Consider the following 17073-nt stretch of genomic DNA (forward strand, 5'->3'; position numbering starts at 1 on the left):
TCTCTCACCTTGCTGCCAGTTTTCCATTGCTGAGCAGTAGCCATGCATTAAACTAAAGGAGCTGCCCTGAAACCATGAGCAGTTCACCAGTTCAGGACTTTGTCAAACAGTAAATTTAGTCTCCATTAACTCAAATCTTAAATTTAAAAGAAATTAGCTAAACTGTATCAAATGTTGTTGGAAATATCCATTATACATAACTACTTTAACCTTAATTATGTTGATCTTAATTAACTTTCAGATCTAGGCTATTTTAGTTGTCCATGTATGTTGAACACCATTCAACCACTGGGGAATGGAATTTAGGTTTCTTCTTGGTGTACAAACAGGCAACCAAGTTACAACACAGAAGCTGAGTCAGTCACTGCTTGTGCTCACTGTAACCCTTCACAAACGTGACTTCTAACACATAAACACAAATATCTCTCCCTGAGGTTTAACGGAAGGCCTTGCCTCACGGCTGCTGCAGGGTGGGAGTACCTGCAGCATTAGCTCAGCTCTTGGAAATAAACAGAATGTGATCAAGCCTGTAGGATGACTAGAGAAATGACCCCAATATGGGATGAAATGCCTATGACACTAAATGACAAATGAAAGGACACTTGTCCCAGTCAAGCAAAGTCAGCTGAAGACCATCAGCTCATCTACAGTTAAAGAAGCCTCTTTTTCCATGAAGTGAGGGTACACAGGGCACCTGACTCTGGCTCACCTCCTTCACTGGAAAGTGGAACACAATCATGAAGGCCATTTGCCATCCTCCCACAGGCTCACACAAGGCACCTCACACATGTAGCCCAGCTCACAGCACACCACTACCAGTGCAGAGCCCTTTGCAGGGATGTCCTACCCGTAGTAGGAATGTGCTTCAGCTGCAGGAAACCTTTGGTCTTCTGTGCTCCCCTTCAGCACAAAACTCCCACTGTAGCAAAGTATAGTCATTGGTCTACACCGAGTTTGCTGACCTGCAGCCTGTGCTCAGGCTATGCAGATTGGAGTTTCCACGTAAAACAATCTCTGTGGGAAAAAAAGTATGTGATCATGTCCTAAAGCATGAGTTCAGATACCATTATATGAAGAGACCAGGAAAATTCTGTAACTGAAGCATCTTTGGGCAACTCTCCATATGTGCATCAGCATAGCACAAGAGGAGATGTCTCTCTGGCTTCCTCTGAGGTAACAGTATAGGTTCCCTTAAATGGTGGAAGCAGTTTAGATGCTGGAAACAGCTCGAAATCCCTTTCACATGATAAGTGACACTCTTGAACTCTCTTGCATAACCTGTATTTTTTCCTTCTTAAAAGAAGATTCATTGACCTGAAAGAATGATTACTAACTGAAAGACATTAGATTTAGGCTACCAGGCAGAAATCCTTACTAATCTTGGCTAATCTTATGCCTGCTTAAATTCTGCTTTCTGAAGTTTCTGTCCAATCACTCACAAAACAACCTGTCTATGAAAGACAGACTGATGTCATTAATTAGCTGTATCCCTCATCATCTCTCTGTCATCTGTCTTAAACAAAAGCTTAATCCTGCAGTTAAAACTTTATCTTGGACTTGGGAGTTCACAGAGGACAGGGCTGCATGGGAAAGGCAAAGAGCCACACTGCATTCCTGGGGAGAAGTTTAGTTCCCTGCTGTGCCACAGACCTCAGGTCCCCATCAGCCAAACTCTGCACTGTCTCCATGTCCCTTGCGTGTCCAAGCTGCCCCACCTGACCGATGCAGGAAGCAGAAACATTGCAGGGTACAATACTGTTAAAATAATAAACAGTAAAATAATGACAGTCCTAGCCACAGGAGTCCAGGAGTCCCACAGGAGCTCTTCCAGGAAAAGAGGACAGAATTCTCTCTTCCTGGTGGGAGAATGGGCACTAGAGAAACAGTGCTTTTATGGCCTATTCTGCTGCCATCTGGCACAAACCAAGCACTCAGCAGGGACCTCACAGGACTGAGGTGCTTTTTCCAAGATGAAGACATTCACTTGCTAGAGTACAGCGGGAGCTCAGAGGCTGCTCACCCTGCTCTGGCATCTCCCCTGTGCCCGCGCATTGTCCCCAGTGCTGAGCAGGGCTCGTGCCAGGCCCCACTGTCCCTCTCTGTCTGTGCTGCAGGGCTGACCCTGTGCCCTGGCAGGAGGCAGAGGCAGGGCTGTGCTCCACACTGAGTCTCTCTGGCAGACATAATCACACAGGCAACTGCCTTAAATCCCTGTCTGACGTCTCAGCCATTCTGGATGCCGTTAGAGGCAATTTTCAGTCCAGCCACCATTTTTAATGGGATGTGCAGTTAAACAGATTCATCCTTTCAGCTTCACTTTGTAGAACCTTCACTCTCCAGCTGCTGCTGCTCCTGTCCCAGGGAATTAGAGTGCTCTTGGTGTTTCTCTTTTGCAGGCAGGCACATTGCTCAGAGAAGCAGCTCTTGCCAAGAAAACTGTATAATCTAGAAAGCCACCTGCTCAGCTTTTGTTCTTTGAACTCCTTACAATCAATTTCCCTTTCCCAGGAGAAGGTGCAACTGTTTTCAGTGAAATAGGAAATAGAGGATTCATGATATGCTATAAAAGCATTGCCAGTCCAAGGGAAAAGGTTATTTTGCCTCACTGTAGGGACTGAAACATGTTATATGAGAAAGCAGAGACACCATAGGATCCCCAGTGCTGACCTCCCAAATTTCAGGAAACTGTTCTTGTGTCTATGGCAGTACCTTTCAGATTATTGTAATGTTCCCATTGGGCCAGGTTGCAATGTTAGTACCACACAAAGCAAGATGTGGCACTTTAGCTTCCTGACCGGCCTCCATTTCCTCCCTGTGACTTTCTTTGTGACTCTGCTTGGGACAGGAGTATATGGCATTTGCTACAGGGGGGTCTCAGCTGGTCCCCCCATGGCAGAGCCACAGTCTACCTCAGGCCCGAGTGCCTGAGGCAGTGAGCACAAGGGCTGTGGGACTGAAGGCCACTCATTCTCCCCGTCCTTTGGTTTGGCAGATGTGCAAATTCATTTCATGATTCAATAATTTATTAAGACAAAACTGTTCTTTGCAAACTGCAGCCACATGCAAACATCTGCCCTTATGTCTGCAGGGTAACCTGAATCCCCACCATCTTCCCTGGATTTTCTTGTTCAAAGAACCTGACAAATGACCATAGAGATACATCACGTGACCTTGTACAAGTGTACACCTTGTGGCAAGCTGTCTTTTATGCAGATAAAAGTTTGGTTTCCCTTTAAGAGTTTCCACTATAAATACTTGTAAGATATGGCATGAAAGAGGCACTGTTGGGATAAAATTATTCCTTTCCTGAAGTGCACAGCTTAAACAGGTGGGACAAATGGCTGCCTAAAGATCCTTATTTCAGCACTGACAATAGAGAGGGTTCAGCTGCCCAGGAAAACCTGCCTTGCACAAGGCCAGCAGCCCCATGCCCAGAACTGATGCTCCCCCTGCTCTCCCCCTCATGCTGAGATGCTGCTGTTTGTGCTGTTTCTCCGAGCAGGAGCCCCTTGGCCCCCTCTTGAGGGGCTCCCAGTGGTTGGACGGTACCACACAGGGAGGCACCTGAGCCTCTCCAGGATATGGCTCAGAGTATTGTCTGTGCTCTGTTCACTATCAGAAAAAAGGGCAGGACTTAGAGCTATCTGCTCCCTTAGGAACTTGGGACACATGAGCTGTATTTTCCTTGCTGTACAGCTGGGATCCAGAGGCCTCATGGTGTAATGCTACCCCATCAAAATTCCTCACCAGACCTAAGCCTCTTTCCCATACACATCATTATTAAATACTATTCAGTCAATTTTCACATCCAAATTCACACAAATAATGAGAGAGATCAGAACTGATACCGTTCTGCCTTCATTACTGCTGTCATCTGACTCCACACTGGAGACTTTCATCTATCCTTAATTTGATGTCTGGTAGAAACATTTTTTCCTGTGGATATTTGTGTTCATTTGATGGTAGTTGTGACCTTAAAGAATAAACAAAAAAAAATCCCCAGCCAACAGCCTCCATGCACAGAGTGTGACAAACCACAATGTCACATACTTCCTCAAGACCTGGAGGGGGCAATTCCAACTGAATCACAGCTACTGGTTACTTGCAGTCACCTTGTTAAGAAATATCAAGTTAGAATCAGTAACCAAAAAGCACACACCTGTGTTTGCTAATTCCCCCAGCCTGCTGGATTGCAGGCGGTCACTTGCACACATCCTGCCTCTGCTCAGACCCTAAATACCAAAACAGGCTTTCCAGAAACACAGGATCATCTTCTGCTTGCCATAAGGGGCATGTGCCTCAAAGCAACTCCAAGCCAACCTCAAACAGTTTGCAAACCTGAGCCAGTCTCATGGACTCAGCATTTTTCGTTTACTCTGATGACAATTCAATTCTGCGCTCAGTTGCTTCCAAAATGTTTAAACTGATCTGACAAAGGTGCCCTGCCACATCATCAGCTGCCTGTGGCTCTACATCTCTAGACTGTTTTCTTGGCCAGTGCATCAAATCCTTCAGAGTAACTCTGTTTCCACCCCACAGTCTATTGGCAGTCCTGAAACAGTGCTGCCACCCTCTTCCTCGGGAGTTGGGACAAAAACTGCTTGCCTTGGCAAGGCAGTGGGAAGCTGGGCTGGGTCTCACTAGGAATCAGCAGAGCAGTTTGTGTGGATAACCAGTTACTTACAGACAAGATACCAGCAAAATGTAGTCACAGCATCAGCAGGTGAAATTGGCTTTGGTAGGAGCTGAGCCCCCTCATGCTATGGCTGATCTGAGCCTCCTAAAAACAGCTTTGCCAGGCAGTCTCTGATGGAGCTCCACAGGGAGCTGCCACCTGCCCAGGGCAGCCCCACACATCCCAGAGAAGGGTCCTGGTGGCCATGGGCTGAGTGCTTACTGGCCCTGCCCAAAGGCATTTCCTCCGTGCTGCTCTGACTCTGTAAAAACTAGAGTTCATCGAGGAGTGCAAAGAAAAGGAGCAAACCAGATGTCTGGGGGGAGTTGGTGGCACAGCTCAGCTCTAGCTGTGTTGCCCTGGCTTTGCAGGGCAAAGGCTTGTGCAGGAAGGCTGCTGCAAACCAGCAAAGCACAGCTGAGTCGGGGCTGGTGAATCCTGAAGGCAGAGTACATCAAGACCAGCAGGTAATGGACTTGCCAATACTGGTATGTTCTTCAATGCTTTGTTACTGCCCCTCCAGCACACTCACCTTCCACCCTGGGAGGACCCAGCAATGAAGCACAGCAGCAGCCCCTACCTACTCTGCCCTTTTTGCCAGGCGCAGGAGGCAACAGCAGCACTCAGCTTCTCCCCCACGCAGGGCACACTAATGCTGCAACTGCAAAGCTCCCCTCTCCATCCCTCAGCATCATAAATAATCACAGCAACTCCTGCTGTCCAAACCATCATTTCTATCTTATTTTTAATTATATTACGTGCAGCTGGTTCACCAGACGCTATGTGAGGAAGCATACAAATAATTCACCTCTAGCCTCCATTCTCCCCATATGTGCTTCCAAACAAGCCAGATTAATCCTCCTTCTCCCACCTCAGTAAACCATGGGCCAGGGATGGGCCAAACTGCCATCACACCTCCAGCCCTTACTGAGGTCTCTGCAAACTTCTGCTGGTGCAAACCAACCCCACCAGTTACCAAACTGCTCCCTGGCCAAACAGCCCTTTTCTGCCACTGCAGGGGGGATGATGGCTCCTCCTGGGCTCTCACCCAGTGCTCCCCCATGCACAGCCCCACACTCAACATGCCACTTCCTCTCCAAGCACACTTTTGGCCTCAAGTATCACATATGCTTCCCAATTCTACTACACTCATGTCTTTCTAAATGAATGAGTCTCTGCTGTGAAACTTAACAAGGAAAAATCTTCTAAGATCATCAATAACTCAAACTTGCCTTTGCAATAATTCATTTTTCTTCCAGTTCCCAGAGGAGGGTGGTGTGGACTGTGCACAGCAAACAGCTGTCAAACACAACACTGTCTCCTGTTAAAGATTTGTCTGCTGAGAATTTGATGTCTGCATGTTTTCTTGGAATTACTCCATGAGTATTTTCTGCAAAAGCAATTTATTCATAAAGTGCTTCAAATAATCAGGAAGAGTGTAACATCCTCATTTAAAACATGACCTGCTTGATCAGGGGCATGTTCACACAGTACTCTCTGTTGCAGAGGAGCAGCTGGTGAGACAGAACTTACATCACATTTCTGGCTGGGTCAGTCACATCTTGGTTACTGAACTCACAAAGCCCTCAACATCACTTCAGAAAGGAAACATTTTTTTCAGGGACTTGCTGTGGAAAGCAAATGCAAGACTGCTCAGCATTTCTGAGACTTTGCAAAGGCAACCTGCCAGAACTGTGCCAGAACAGTCTCAAAGAGCACTCACGCTTTGGACCCATGAAACACATCCCAGCAGTGCTCCCCAGCTGCCTTTTGCTTGGTGTGGCAATTTGGAGACAGCTTCACTGGTACAATATAATGGTAACATTAGATTTTCATGCCTACCTAAGGCAGAGAGAGGGGCCAAAAATAACCAAATCCTGGTTTTATTGAATGTGTACTTCACCTACTGCTGCTGCGATATGAGCCAGGGCCACCATGCTCAGCCCCACAGCAAGCGGTGGAGACCTGAAGACACTGCTCCTGTGATCCCCTCACCTTTTTTTTTTCTGAAGCTTCCTGAGTTAGTCTTCTGCCTGAGGCTGCTGTCTAATCCTGTAGGAGTGGGACCAATGCCAAGAAGACTATGACCTAATGTTTTAGTCTGAACTGAGAGATGGGAGAGATGGCATCTCATACAGGAAAGCGCTCTCTATGCATGCAATTATCTGATAATCTATTTTGGGAGATGAATCTTAGGAAGAGGAACAAAACTTTCACCTTCTTTGCACTGGGAAGCTGCATTATCCCTTTAAAAACAGGGAACTAAATACATGAAAAATTATATAGAAAGCAGTGGAACAGCATGGTGCTTTAAGTCATGCAGAATTCAGGAAAGGGAGGGGAAAGGGGTCAAGTCTTACTGGTCATGTCAGCACATGAAATTTGGTAAAAACTATTCCTGCTGATTTAGGACTAATCAGGTTTGTGAACAGATGGACTAATTCAGCTTCTTCCCATGCTCCATGGCTGGATTCCTTCATGCATGCATATAAGCAGCAAAATCCAAGTGAAACCTCTGCATCCATCTTTTTCTCACGGCCCCCAGTGTCCCCCTCACACGTGCAGGTCACACTGTAGCCCTGTGCCCCATGCTGGGGCCTCTCTGGGAGCTCCTGCCCCATCCTTGGTTGGGAAACATGCAGGAATTTAACACCTGTGAGGTGGCTGGCCCTCTGCCACACTTGACCAAAGCTGCAGTTTGGTAGGGGTCAGACACACAAACACGTGGATAAGACATCCCTGATCCCTGAAGGAACTGAGGCCCTTGGGAGTGGTGACTGTGTGGTGGCTCAGCCCTTCCCACACGTTCTGTCTCACCTGCACTCACCAGCAGTGGAAGGCTTTGGCAGACACTGATGTTACAGTGCCTGGTTGTACTCCTGAGAGCAAGAGCAAACTCAAAGGTTTTCCAGAAATGTGTAATTAATCTGTTCCTGGGAAGAAAAACATCATCAGTCTTATCTTACAGTTGAGAGAAGGACAGAGAGAAAACAAATATTGTAAAGATGGAGGACTCAGTGGCAGAGAGAACTCAGGTAGATTCACTCCTGTGCTCCCTGCTGGCAAACAGCTCCCCACACTAGTCCCTGAGAGCTTCTCTGATTTCTAGCTGTTCAACTCCAATGTAAGCAACTGCAAACGTCTCTAACACCTTCCTGACATAACTTCCATAGAAGTGATACAGATAATATCCATCCATTCATGTGGGACATCAGGCAAATCATACCAGCAGAGGGCCCAGAGAAGACTGTTCCATTGCAAGAAGCCAGGCACACCATGAAAAACTTCCCAAAAAGGCCAGGCACTCAGTCCCCTCAGTGTTTTTGTTGCTGATGCTGGATATGATTTTTCCACGTGTTGTCCCTCAAGGCTGGATTTTTATAACACCAACTGCCACTTAGTCATTCATTTCCATTCCCAGTGATTTCAAAGGAGCTCAGAGGAAGGTGAGATGAGCTTTTGCTGCCAGTCCCTCTCTTGGTGCAGGAGGAAGGGTGGAGCTGCTCCAGTTGCAGGGTGCTGGGTGCCAGCACCACGAATAGTCCCAACAGCCCAGGGCAATCCAGGGTGTCCCGAATTCTCTGCTCCTGTACTTTGGCACAGAATGCATGACCTTGGCACAGGACATGACACAGATGCTAAACAAGGTATGAAAGGTGTGTGTGCATGCTATGGGATTTCTATCCAGCCACTCTGAGTTCTCCTAATGCATCCAGAGTGAGAGCTGTGTAGCATCCCCTCTACATGTGAGCACAGAAAGAAAACCCTTCACTCTCTAATTTCACGTTCATTTGTTCCTAACATCAGAGAAGGTATCTTGCCAGCAGTTCCTGTACAGACATTAGGATAGCCTTTTAGATTGAGGAAATCATGATATTTCTAGATTTAAATGAAGCACCAAGAGGCAAGCCACTCACCCTTCCTGAAGCAACCCCTCCCTTCTGAGAGGGATGCTTTCCAAAGGCTGATCCTTTGCAGCTGATGATGCTGGGGTAATGGTTTCCATAGTCCCTAACTGTAAGTAGTGAAGGCCAAGTGTTGTTTTTGTACAAACATTACCCAAGAGGGCAAAACGTGAACATGCACACTTACACCATTGATGTGGGCTTTATGCCTTGCCTGAAAAACAAAATACACTTCTCCAGAGCTCAGTGAAGTCTGAACACACATTCATAATCTAATGGACAGATAAACATAGCATTTAAGGCTGGATCTGAACAAGTATGGCAAATTATATTGACATGGTATTTAAGGCACTTGAGTTATAACCTTTGCAATAACACAGCTGCTGTTAGAGCAGGACCTTCTCTCAAGCAACTTACCCACTCTAAGCCACCTTTATCCAGGATCAAGTAAAATCACTGCAAAATCATGGGTCAAAGTTGTTTCATAGCTTTACTCTCTCAGTAATGTGCAACATGAACATAATAGTGTTATTAAGAAGTCAAAAATAACTTAACACAATAGCTATATAAGAGTTTCCAATGATCAAACTTTCAGCAATTACTTTTTTGTTAAATTCAGAAAATTAGCATATTTGTTAATCAAATTAATTTAAAAAGTAGCTTTTAAAAATAAAAGCAATGCTTTAAATAAATATAGTCTTTTTATAACCATAAAACACTTAGTCCTGTTAAAGATAACACAAATATTCCACTCAAGCACAGTACTTAAACAATTGAAATGAATGTTGTGAGCACAGGTGGACTGGACATTGGGAGGAACGAGGATGCATTGCTTCAGGACATTCTCTGTCTCCTTTCTACAGCAGCACAAATAGGCAGCCAATTCTCAGAACTTCCCCAAACACATGACATGTGTTAGGATATTTGTAGCAGCTGCACAAAAATGCTGGCAACCTGGTTTTCCCCAAGCTATTTCTCTACACTACACCTGTAGCAGTTCTTCAGCCCTGCTTTTAAATCTCTAGAACAGAATGATTTTAACCACAAAAACATTAGGCCAGAGCTTGCTTGCTTCATCCAGCTAACTCCAAAATCCATGAAGAAGGTGGCAAGCAAGGCCTGACCTCTCACACATCTTGCACTTAAGCTCACATTTTGTGAAATCTGGAAAACCTTCCTTTTAATACTGGCATCTCTGGCTGTTTCAGAACAGCCTGAAGGTCACCTTCAGCGTTCATGGCCACCAAAGGGTATTCACAGCTCTCCCCGTAATTACAGGGCTGGCTAGCTATGGTCATTACTACTCAAGTTAATGTCTATCAGCAAAGACTGTAGCTGTCTTGCAGATCTACAAGGTAGCAATGTTTTGCTGGAATAAATTAAGTTAGCTAGTTCTTACATTAGTATGTGCTGTCTGGGTGTACCCTGAACAGCAGTTTGCTAAATTCAGCGAAAAATACACCTCAAATCTACTGATAATCTATCTAGCAACTCTTAGCATTTCATATCCTGTTTACTTGGCTGTAACTGTTCACTAAAAATCACCTTCAGGGTCTGCAGCAAACCACTACTTATGTCCTCACAAAAACAGCTGTCAGTGAAATTTGTTGTGTTTTGTCTGTGTGTTTAAAAAGCATAACAGTGATATAACCTATAAGTAAAATGATAACAGCTGGAGAGTAAAGTAAAGCCCAAAACTGATATAAGTGCTCTCAATTTGTTTTGATCTTCAGACTGAACAGGCCTATTCAAAGATGACAAAGGAATAAATTAGCAAATGGCTAATGTAACGCATGAAAGGGTGTCTACAGGATTTGCATGTGCGCACACACACACGCACTTGCATACAGACAGCTTGGTTTCATTAGAAATCTCACTACCAGAGTTTAACTTGGATAAATTAACTGCATTAAAATACTGACATTGTGAGGATTTTAATACTATCACACCCTGTAGAGGGCACTCCTGTGTGAATTTTTAAACGCTTTAAAAAAATAGTTTAGACTTATTGAAATCTGTGACAAATGTGACAACTCTGCCTCTCCTCACAGTCTCCCATTCTCATCTCCAGTATCCTTCTCCTGTATTGCCTCCAGGCACCGTTTTGCCTTGGCATCTGCCTGCCCACTCCCAGTTTTGCTCAGTCCGCACGACAGGCACGCCAGCTGGATCTGCTTCATGTTCTCCAGGGCTTCGTTCTTGGCGTTCTTCAGGAGATCTCCTTGGCCCTGGGGATGCACAGACATGCAGGAGAGAGTCAGGGATTGCACACATCACTCAGGACCAAAAGCAGCAATACTGCTGCTGTGTTCCTACAGGTCCCAGGTCCCGTCTCAAATCATCTCTGCCCCCTGGAAATGGAACTGAAGCCCCTCCTTCAGCTTGGTGCTGGCACAGTGAGGAAGGCAGCAGCCAACACTGGACATGGTGGGACAGGCACCAGACTCCTTCCACTTCCTTACCAGCATTGGGAGGTAATTTTGGCCTGAGCAGAAGAAGCCTGCAGGAGAAGGCATTTCCTCTTCCATAGTCAACAGCAAGGTCCTGCCAGGGCCAGGGCTGCCAGTGTTGGCACATGGCACCTCTCTCCCCAAGCTTCCTCCCTGCTCCCTGGCATCAGATCCCCCATGGCAATGGCTGCATGTTCCCAGCCAGGGGTCCCTTAGGAGCTGAGAGAGCCTGATAACCCACCCCTCCTTCCACCTGGATTTGATACCCAGCCTTGGGCTCTCCTTGAGCAGAGCAGGCCAAGTTGTGCCCATATGAAACACATCATCCCATAGCACTCCAGTAAACCCTTCTGAACCATTTTGTTTGGGACCTTCCAGAAGACAAATGGGAATGAGACTTCATGAACACGCTGCTTATGTATCCTCTCAGAGCATGTAAATCTGAGGTGACTAACAGGATATCAATCCGATTTGTAACAATCAGGAAAAATGTGTTACATGAAATTTGTATTAAGGAGTTTGGATTCAGAAAAGCCAAAATGAATATTTATGCAATATTGCTATCTCAAGTGCTGTGAAGCTATAAGATTCTGGAGCTACAGGATACAAATAAATAAAAGCCAGGAGATGCATCTGGTTATTAAAACTCAGTATCAGTAAGAACTTGATCTCCTCTTCTCCTAATGTCACCCCAAGTACAGCTTGAAGTATAGCACATGCTGCAGCTGGTTACACTCATAAGGAATACCTCCACTGACTGAAATGTCATATTCAGATCCCTGCCACCCAGCCTGATCACCTACAAATCACAGGTACTTTGATGGGCCTCACAGGATGCAAGAGACACTACAGCAGGACCTTGGGCTCACTGGAGGGGTGACTGATCACTTACCCCTCCTTGGGCTCTCCAAACAAATCAGATGTGTTGGGTGAGTCACACTGTGACACTTCCCAGCAGTAGAAGCATCTCTGCTCTCCCTTTCCCCACAGCTAAGAGGAAGGATTTATCCTACACCAATGACCAGAGTTTCCTTTTTGCTAGTGCCTGGCACAGGACTCACAGGGTCTGAACCCCTGTACACAATGTTCACAACCAAGAAACAATGGTGGCTTGCAAGGCTGCAGCACTGGTAAACACCACGTGGGACACACGTCATCCAGGGACGACAGCCTGTGCCTGAGAACATGATTGCCTCACCTCCTGGTGTCACAAATTTGTCCCTGCTGAACGATGCAAATCACCATCCAGATGCTGGGAATACAACTCAGTGTGAGAATAACAAAAAGCACTGGGACTGCGTGAGCAGCTCTGTGCTATTTGCTATGAAGCTCTTTTGAAGGGATTTGTGTCTCAGCAGCATGACAGTTCAGGGAATAACAGACAAAGAGCTTGGGATCCAGTCAGCAGGCACAGTGTGGAAAAACAAAACAAGAATAAATTATGCAGCAGATATTTTTCATAGCTCTGAACTTACTTTTATGTCAGAGGTTTTGCTTATGGTTAAAGACAGTAGGCAGGAATTCAAGAGCTCCAGAGCTTCCTGGAGCACCCGGCCCACCTTGGCGTCCCTCCCTGTCTGCAAATGGCAGAGGAATATTGCTGGTGCTGTAGTGACAGAGACAACACCACCAAATAAACAAAGTATGTATCATTAACTACATGATAATGTTATCAGAGAGAGTCTCAAGGTTTCTCCTCAATACATCTTCCATCTCTTCAAACTGCACAAAAGCAGTTTTAAATAGTTTGGGTTTAGGATTAAATACCCCTGGCTGCTACTTCTCATGCACAAAGGACCAAAGACACTAAAGACTTCACCATCAAACAGGGAAAAATCAGTGTGACCATGCTTTGCAACCTTAACTTCTCCAAGCCAAAACCTGGCACTGTGTGTGCTTGTCCAAGAACAGAAGAATCCCCTCAGTGCAAGAAGCAACCCTTCTCCAGGGTGAGGGTAAAGCTTGGAAATGTTTCTCAGGGTGGCCCACAAACTGTGTGTTTGTCCAGGGACTGAGACACACATGGACGGACGCTATTTGGGATTAAATACACCATTTGGGGGACAACAGCCCGAGTCTGCCCTGCCAAGACTCACACCTGAAGTCTGCAGAAGCCAAGGGACTTCATACCCCACATGAAACTGCCAAGCCACCCGCTCTCCCTTATACATATTCTGATTTCACATTTGAGTAAACAGGCAGTTCAGATTACAGATTTTCTCTGAAGCAATGCACAACATGTCTTCGGGTTCCAACAAGAAACACACGCTTCCTGAGCATACTTCCAATATTTTGAAGACATTCTTACTTTACAATGATCTAAAAACAGAAGTGGACTTATCAAAATAGTGCAATTCCATTCATGAACAGACCAATTGATTTATGTCTTAGTCTCCTTGTGACTTTTATTTTTAAACAGCTGGTTCATTTGAGCAAGAGGAAGAAGCAAAAATTATTTTGAATCATCTGTCGTGAGAAAATTAATGACAAACTAGCCCTCTCTGACAGAGCTGTCATAATTCTAGAGACACCATTAAAAAAAATCTGTGTGCAATGCTCCATTTGAAGAACCATCTGTTTGCTTTGAAAACTGGCTGTGAGCATAATCCACTTAAGAAGAATGTCAGCAAAATTGTGTCAACACCTTAACAAATTAAATACTGGAGAGAAGCTAGAGTAAACTTCACAAGCATGATTGCATTGAAACAACCTTCACAGACCAGTCATTGTGAGCATTTCTGTGCATAGAACCATCCTGCTCACCCTTACAAACAAAGCATCTCTCAGACAAGGAGAGACCATGACAGTCCACTTCAGCATGTATCCATCTATCTCCCTTCTGCTACTGGTATCATCAGCCTTTCTGAAAATAAAAACTCATGAGAAAGTTTAAACTCAGCATTTGGCAGGACAGTGACTTAAGCCAGAAGAGACTAATCAAGTGTTCTAACAAAAACTGATCAAGGGGCCATTTTCATTTAGCCTTAGGGAACATTAAAAGTCAGGTTTCATACACCTAACTACACCTAACTGCAGAGCCTCAGCACAAATTAACATTACAGGACAAATAATGCAGCTTGTCAAGCAACTGCAAGATTATAAGCCTTTTTTGTGGCAGGTTATTATTGCTTAGAAAACCCTTAATCTGACATGGTTTTAAATATTGTTCCGTTCCTGTGAGAAGCCATGAAAGGCTTTAAGAAGCACAGGTAGCTCTAGACAGACACTGGCAGTAGCTACAGATGGGACAAATTCCATGGAGTTGTAGGTTCAGTTGTTTTTTTCCAAATCAAATACCAAAGTTTCCGAGTCAAGATGACAGCTCTATATCCAACAGCAACCCACTCTGGGGCTGAGGAAATAAAAGCTGGGTTTGGTCACTGGCACCATTTTGTGTTCAACTTCACAATATTATTTCGTCTATATACATTGCATGTATATTTATATGAAAATATAAATATATGGGCATGCACACTAATAATTAGTGTTTCTATGCTTTCTAGGAAACAACCTGCAACACATAGGCCAGGTTGTGGGGACCATGGTTATGGCACTGGCAGGACCCACATCCGCACCAGGGGCTGCAGGAGGACCCTGAAGGCCAAGAGTGGGCCCATGCAGGAGTGAACTACACTGAAAGTGCCCCACATGAGCACCTTGCACTACTCCTGGTGAAGCAGAAAGTCCTACACTGAGCAATGGGGCTTTCCTGGCATTCCAAACTGGCTGTGTTTCCAGGGAGGCTGAAGCAGCAGCAGTGAAAGCCATTTTCTAATCTGCTGCTTGCAAAAGCAGACAGTTGCTTATCTCCTGAGCAGACACATTCTCTGACAGCACATTATGGGAGCTTTTCTCTCCAATCCTCAAGAGCTGAGTAAATACAAACAAATAACAAAGGTTTTAACACCCATCCCACATTATGCTCATGATATTACTGTTATTTTTTAACCTATTCTCAATGAGTCAAGCTCTTTCATTACTATTTAATCATGAAGTAAAATCTCCAGAGGATGCCAGTGGATGCCAGCGGGTGGCTGAAAAAGCCAGACACAGTCAAATAAAACAGCCGCAAGCACTGTGCCACTCCACATTTCAGAGGAAACACAGGCACAGAAACAGCACTGACAATCTGTGCCAAGGGACTCCAAATGCTGGAGAGCTGCTCTCACATTGGGATACTCTGTGCGGAGGCAGCATTTACTGCAAGGGGTGCATTTTCAAAGTGTCATAGTGGGACTAATTGTGTTTAATATTAATAAGGAGGCACACAATTAAATGATTGCATATGGCTTTGAAAATGTAATCTTGGCTAGGAAATCATTAATGAAAATATTAGACTGTTACGTTAAACTTATTACAAAAAGCAGATATTTTTCCATGCATCCTTCAAAGCTAAATGTGGGAACAATTGATTTGAATTTGATTATGATACATTCATATTTCAGAACAGACTACTCCAAAAACATAGTGTTGCTGAATCAATGCAGACTGTAAAAACCCAGCCTTTTCATTATTACTGCAGATAGTTTGTCAACAGCTTTGCTTTATTGTCTGTGACAAAGATCATAATGCACATGTTGGCATGAAAAATTACTGTACACAAAGATTAGACACAATGCTATAATCGCTTCTCACACACTGAAAAATAAAGGATTAGAAAAATGAGTTACACCAGAGAAAAAGCAAGGTCTTGGCAAGTGTTACTTGCCAATTTATCTTTAAACCCTTGCACAGCAGAAATTCACTTCCTAACAGGAAAATAAAAAGGCCACAAATATAAAAGACGTCACTTAAACAGCATTCCTTGTGCTACTGGTGTATCATCTTAGGTCTGGGTTTTGGGCACAGCTTCTCACTTACCAATTGTAAACCAAATGCAAGAGCTTGTTTCTACCTGGCTAAAACTAGCAACGAGTTTGACACTGAGTAAATCAGGTGATCAGACCAAGCGCTTGCTGGGGCCTGAGTCATCACATTTTGCAGGATGTGCTGGTGATTTCAGACATCAAACTGAGCATTTCATTTTGGTATTAACAGCATGTTACTGACAGCCCATTTCTTCCCATTTCCAAAAGTAGGGTCTAGCAAAAATTTGCAAGAAGGAAACAACTGGGAATCAATTATACCACACAGAGAACAGATCTGAGATGTATGGAAAAGAAAACATTCACCTAGGGAAATGCAGTCCCCATTATATATAAAGTGCTAAATCTCTGTAAGCAAGAGCAGCAAAGCGTAACTACTGTGGAATAGATTATTGTGTGCAGTTTTGACACAAGGTTACACAATAAAAACCAAATTAAATTATCTAAGGTTGTGCCAAGCACCAAGGTCAGAGCTCTAGGGCTGATCTGCTCAAGGCACTGCAGCCAGCAGCTGGGACACCTAGGAGAACAAGGCTGAGGATGATGACAAAGAGGAGGAGATGGATAGTTAACAGGAACAATCTCCTACTAATTCTGTATCTAACCCAAATTATTCCTCATGTCATCTTTTCTCCATTTACTTCATGAATCAGCTCCAGGCTTTCCTGCCTATCATTGCACAGGGAGCTGAGTGGGTAGAAACCTAAGCTCCTTTTCCCAGGAGAACACCAGGAAGCACAAAACCAGCCCTGACTGCTCTGTATGTCCCAACTGCCTTACTCCTTACATAGGGAAAAAAATCCCATTCACACCTGATCTTTGCACAAGTCTCAAAACCAAAACCATGCCTGCAAGAAGCACTCAAGGCTGTGAGGGTACTCACTGTCTTGCCACGACACTCAGCCCTAAGGTGACACATCTCAGCCACCTCCTGCCAGCAAGCACCTAACCTAAGGACAACTGCTGGGACAAGAGCTAAGGAGCAACTATTTCTGCAAGTACCATTTACAAAGCACAGTCTCTTTTTGAGTGCAGCCAGTTGTAATGGAGAGAGGACAAACTCAGCATTACTCCAGGTGGCTGGGAAAATTCATAAGGTAACTCGGAAACAATCTGGTCCCATATAAAAGCAGAAAGGCCTCTCAGTAGTTGTGTGTGGGAATCTGGATTATGGCACT

The 17073-nt window shown here is 44.8% G+C and overlaps 1 protein-coding gene across 2 annotated transcripts in view; it reads right to left on the reverse strand.

Annotated features, from left to right (window-relative positions):
- Positions 1 to 9051: 9051 nt before the first annotated feature.
- Positions 9052 to 17073, reverse strand: part of PLCL1 (phospholipase C like 1 (inactive)) — a 176216-nt gene continuing 168194 nt past the window's right edge. For both annotated transcript variants that reach the window (XM_030277771.4, XM_072932407.1), the window contains exon 6: positions 9052 to 10808. In XM_030277771.4, coding sequence (XP_030133631.3) covers positions 10626 to 10808 — 183 coding nt within the window. In that variant the 3' untranslated portion in view covers positions 9052 to 10625. The remainder of the gene's footprint in view (positions 10809 to 17073) is intronic.

Source organism: Taeniopygia guttata, chromosome 7, assembly GCF_048771995.1.
Source record: "Taeniopygia guttata chromosome 7, bTaeGut7.mat, whole genome shotgun sequence".
Classification (NCBI taxonomy): Eukaryota; Metazoa; Chordata; class Aves; order Passeriformes; family Estrildidae; genus Taeniopygia; species Taeniopygia guttata.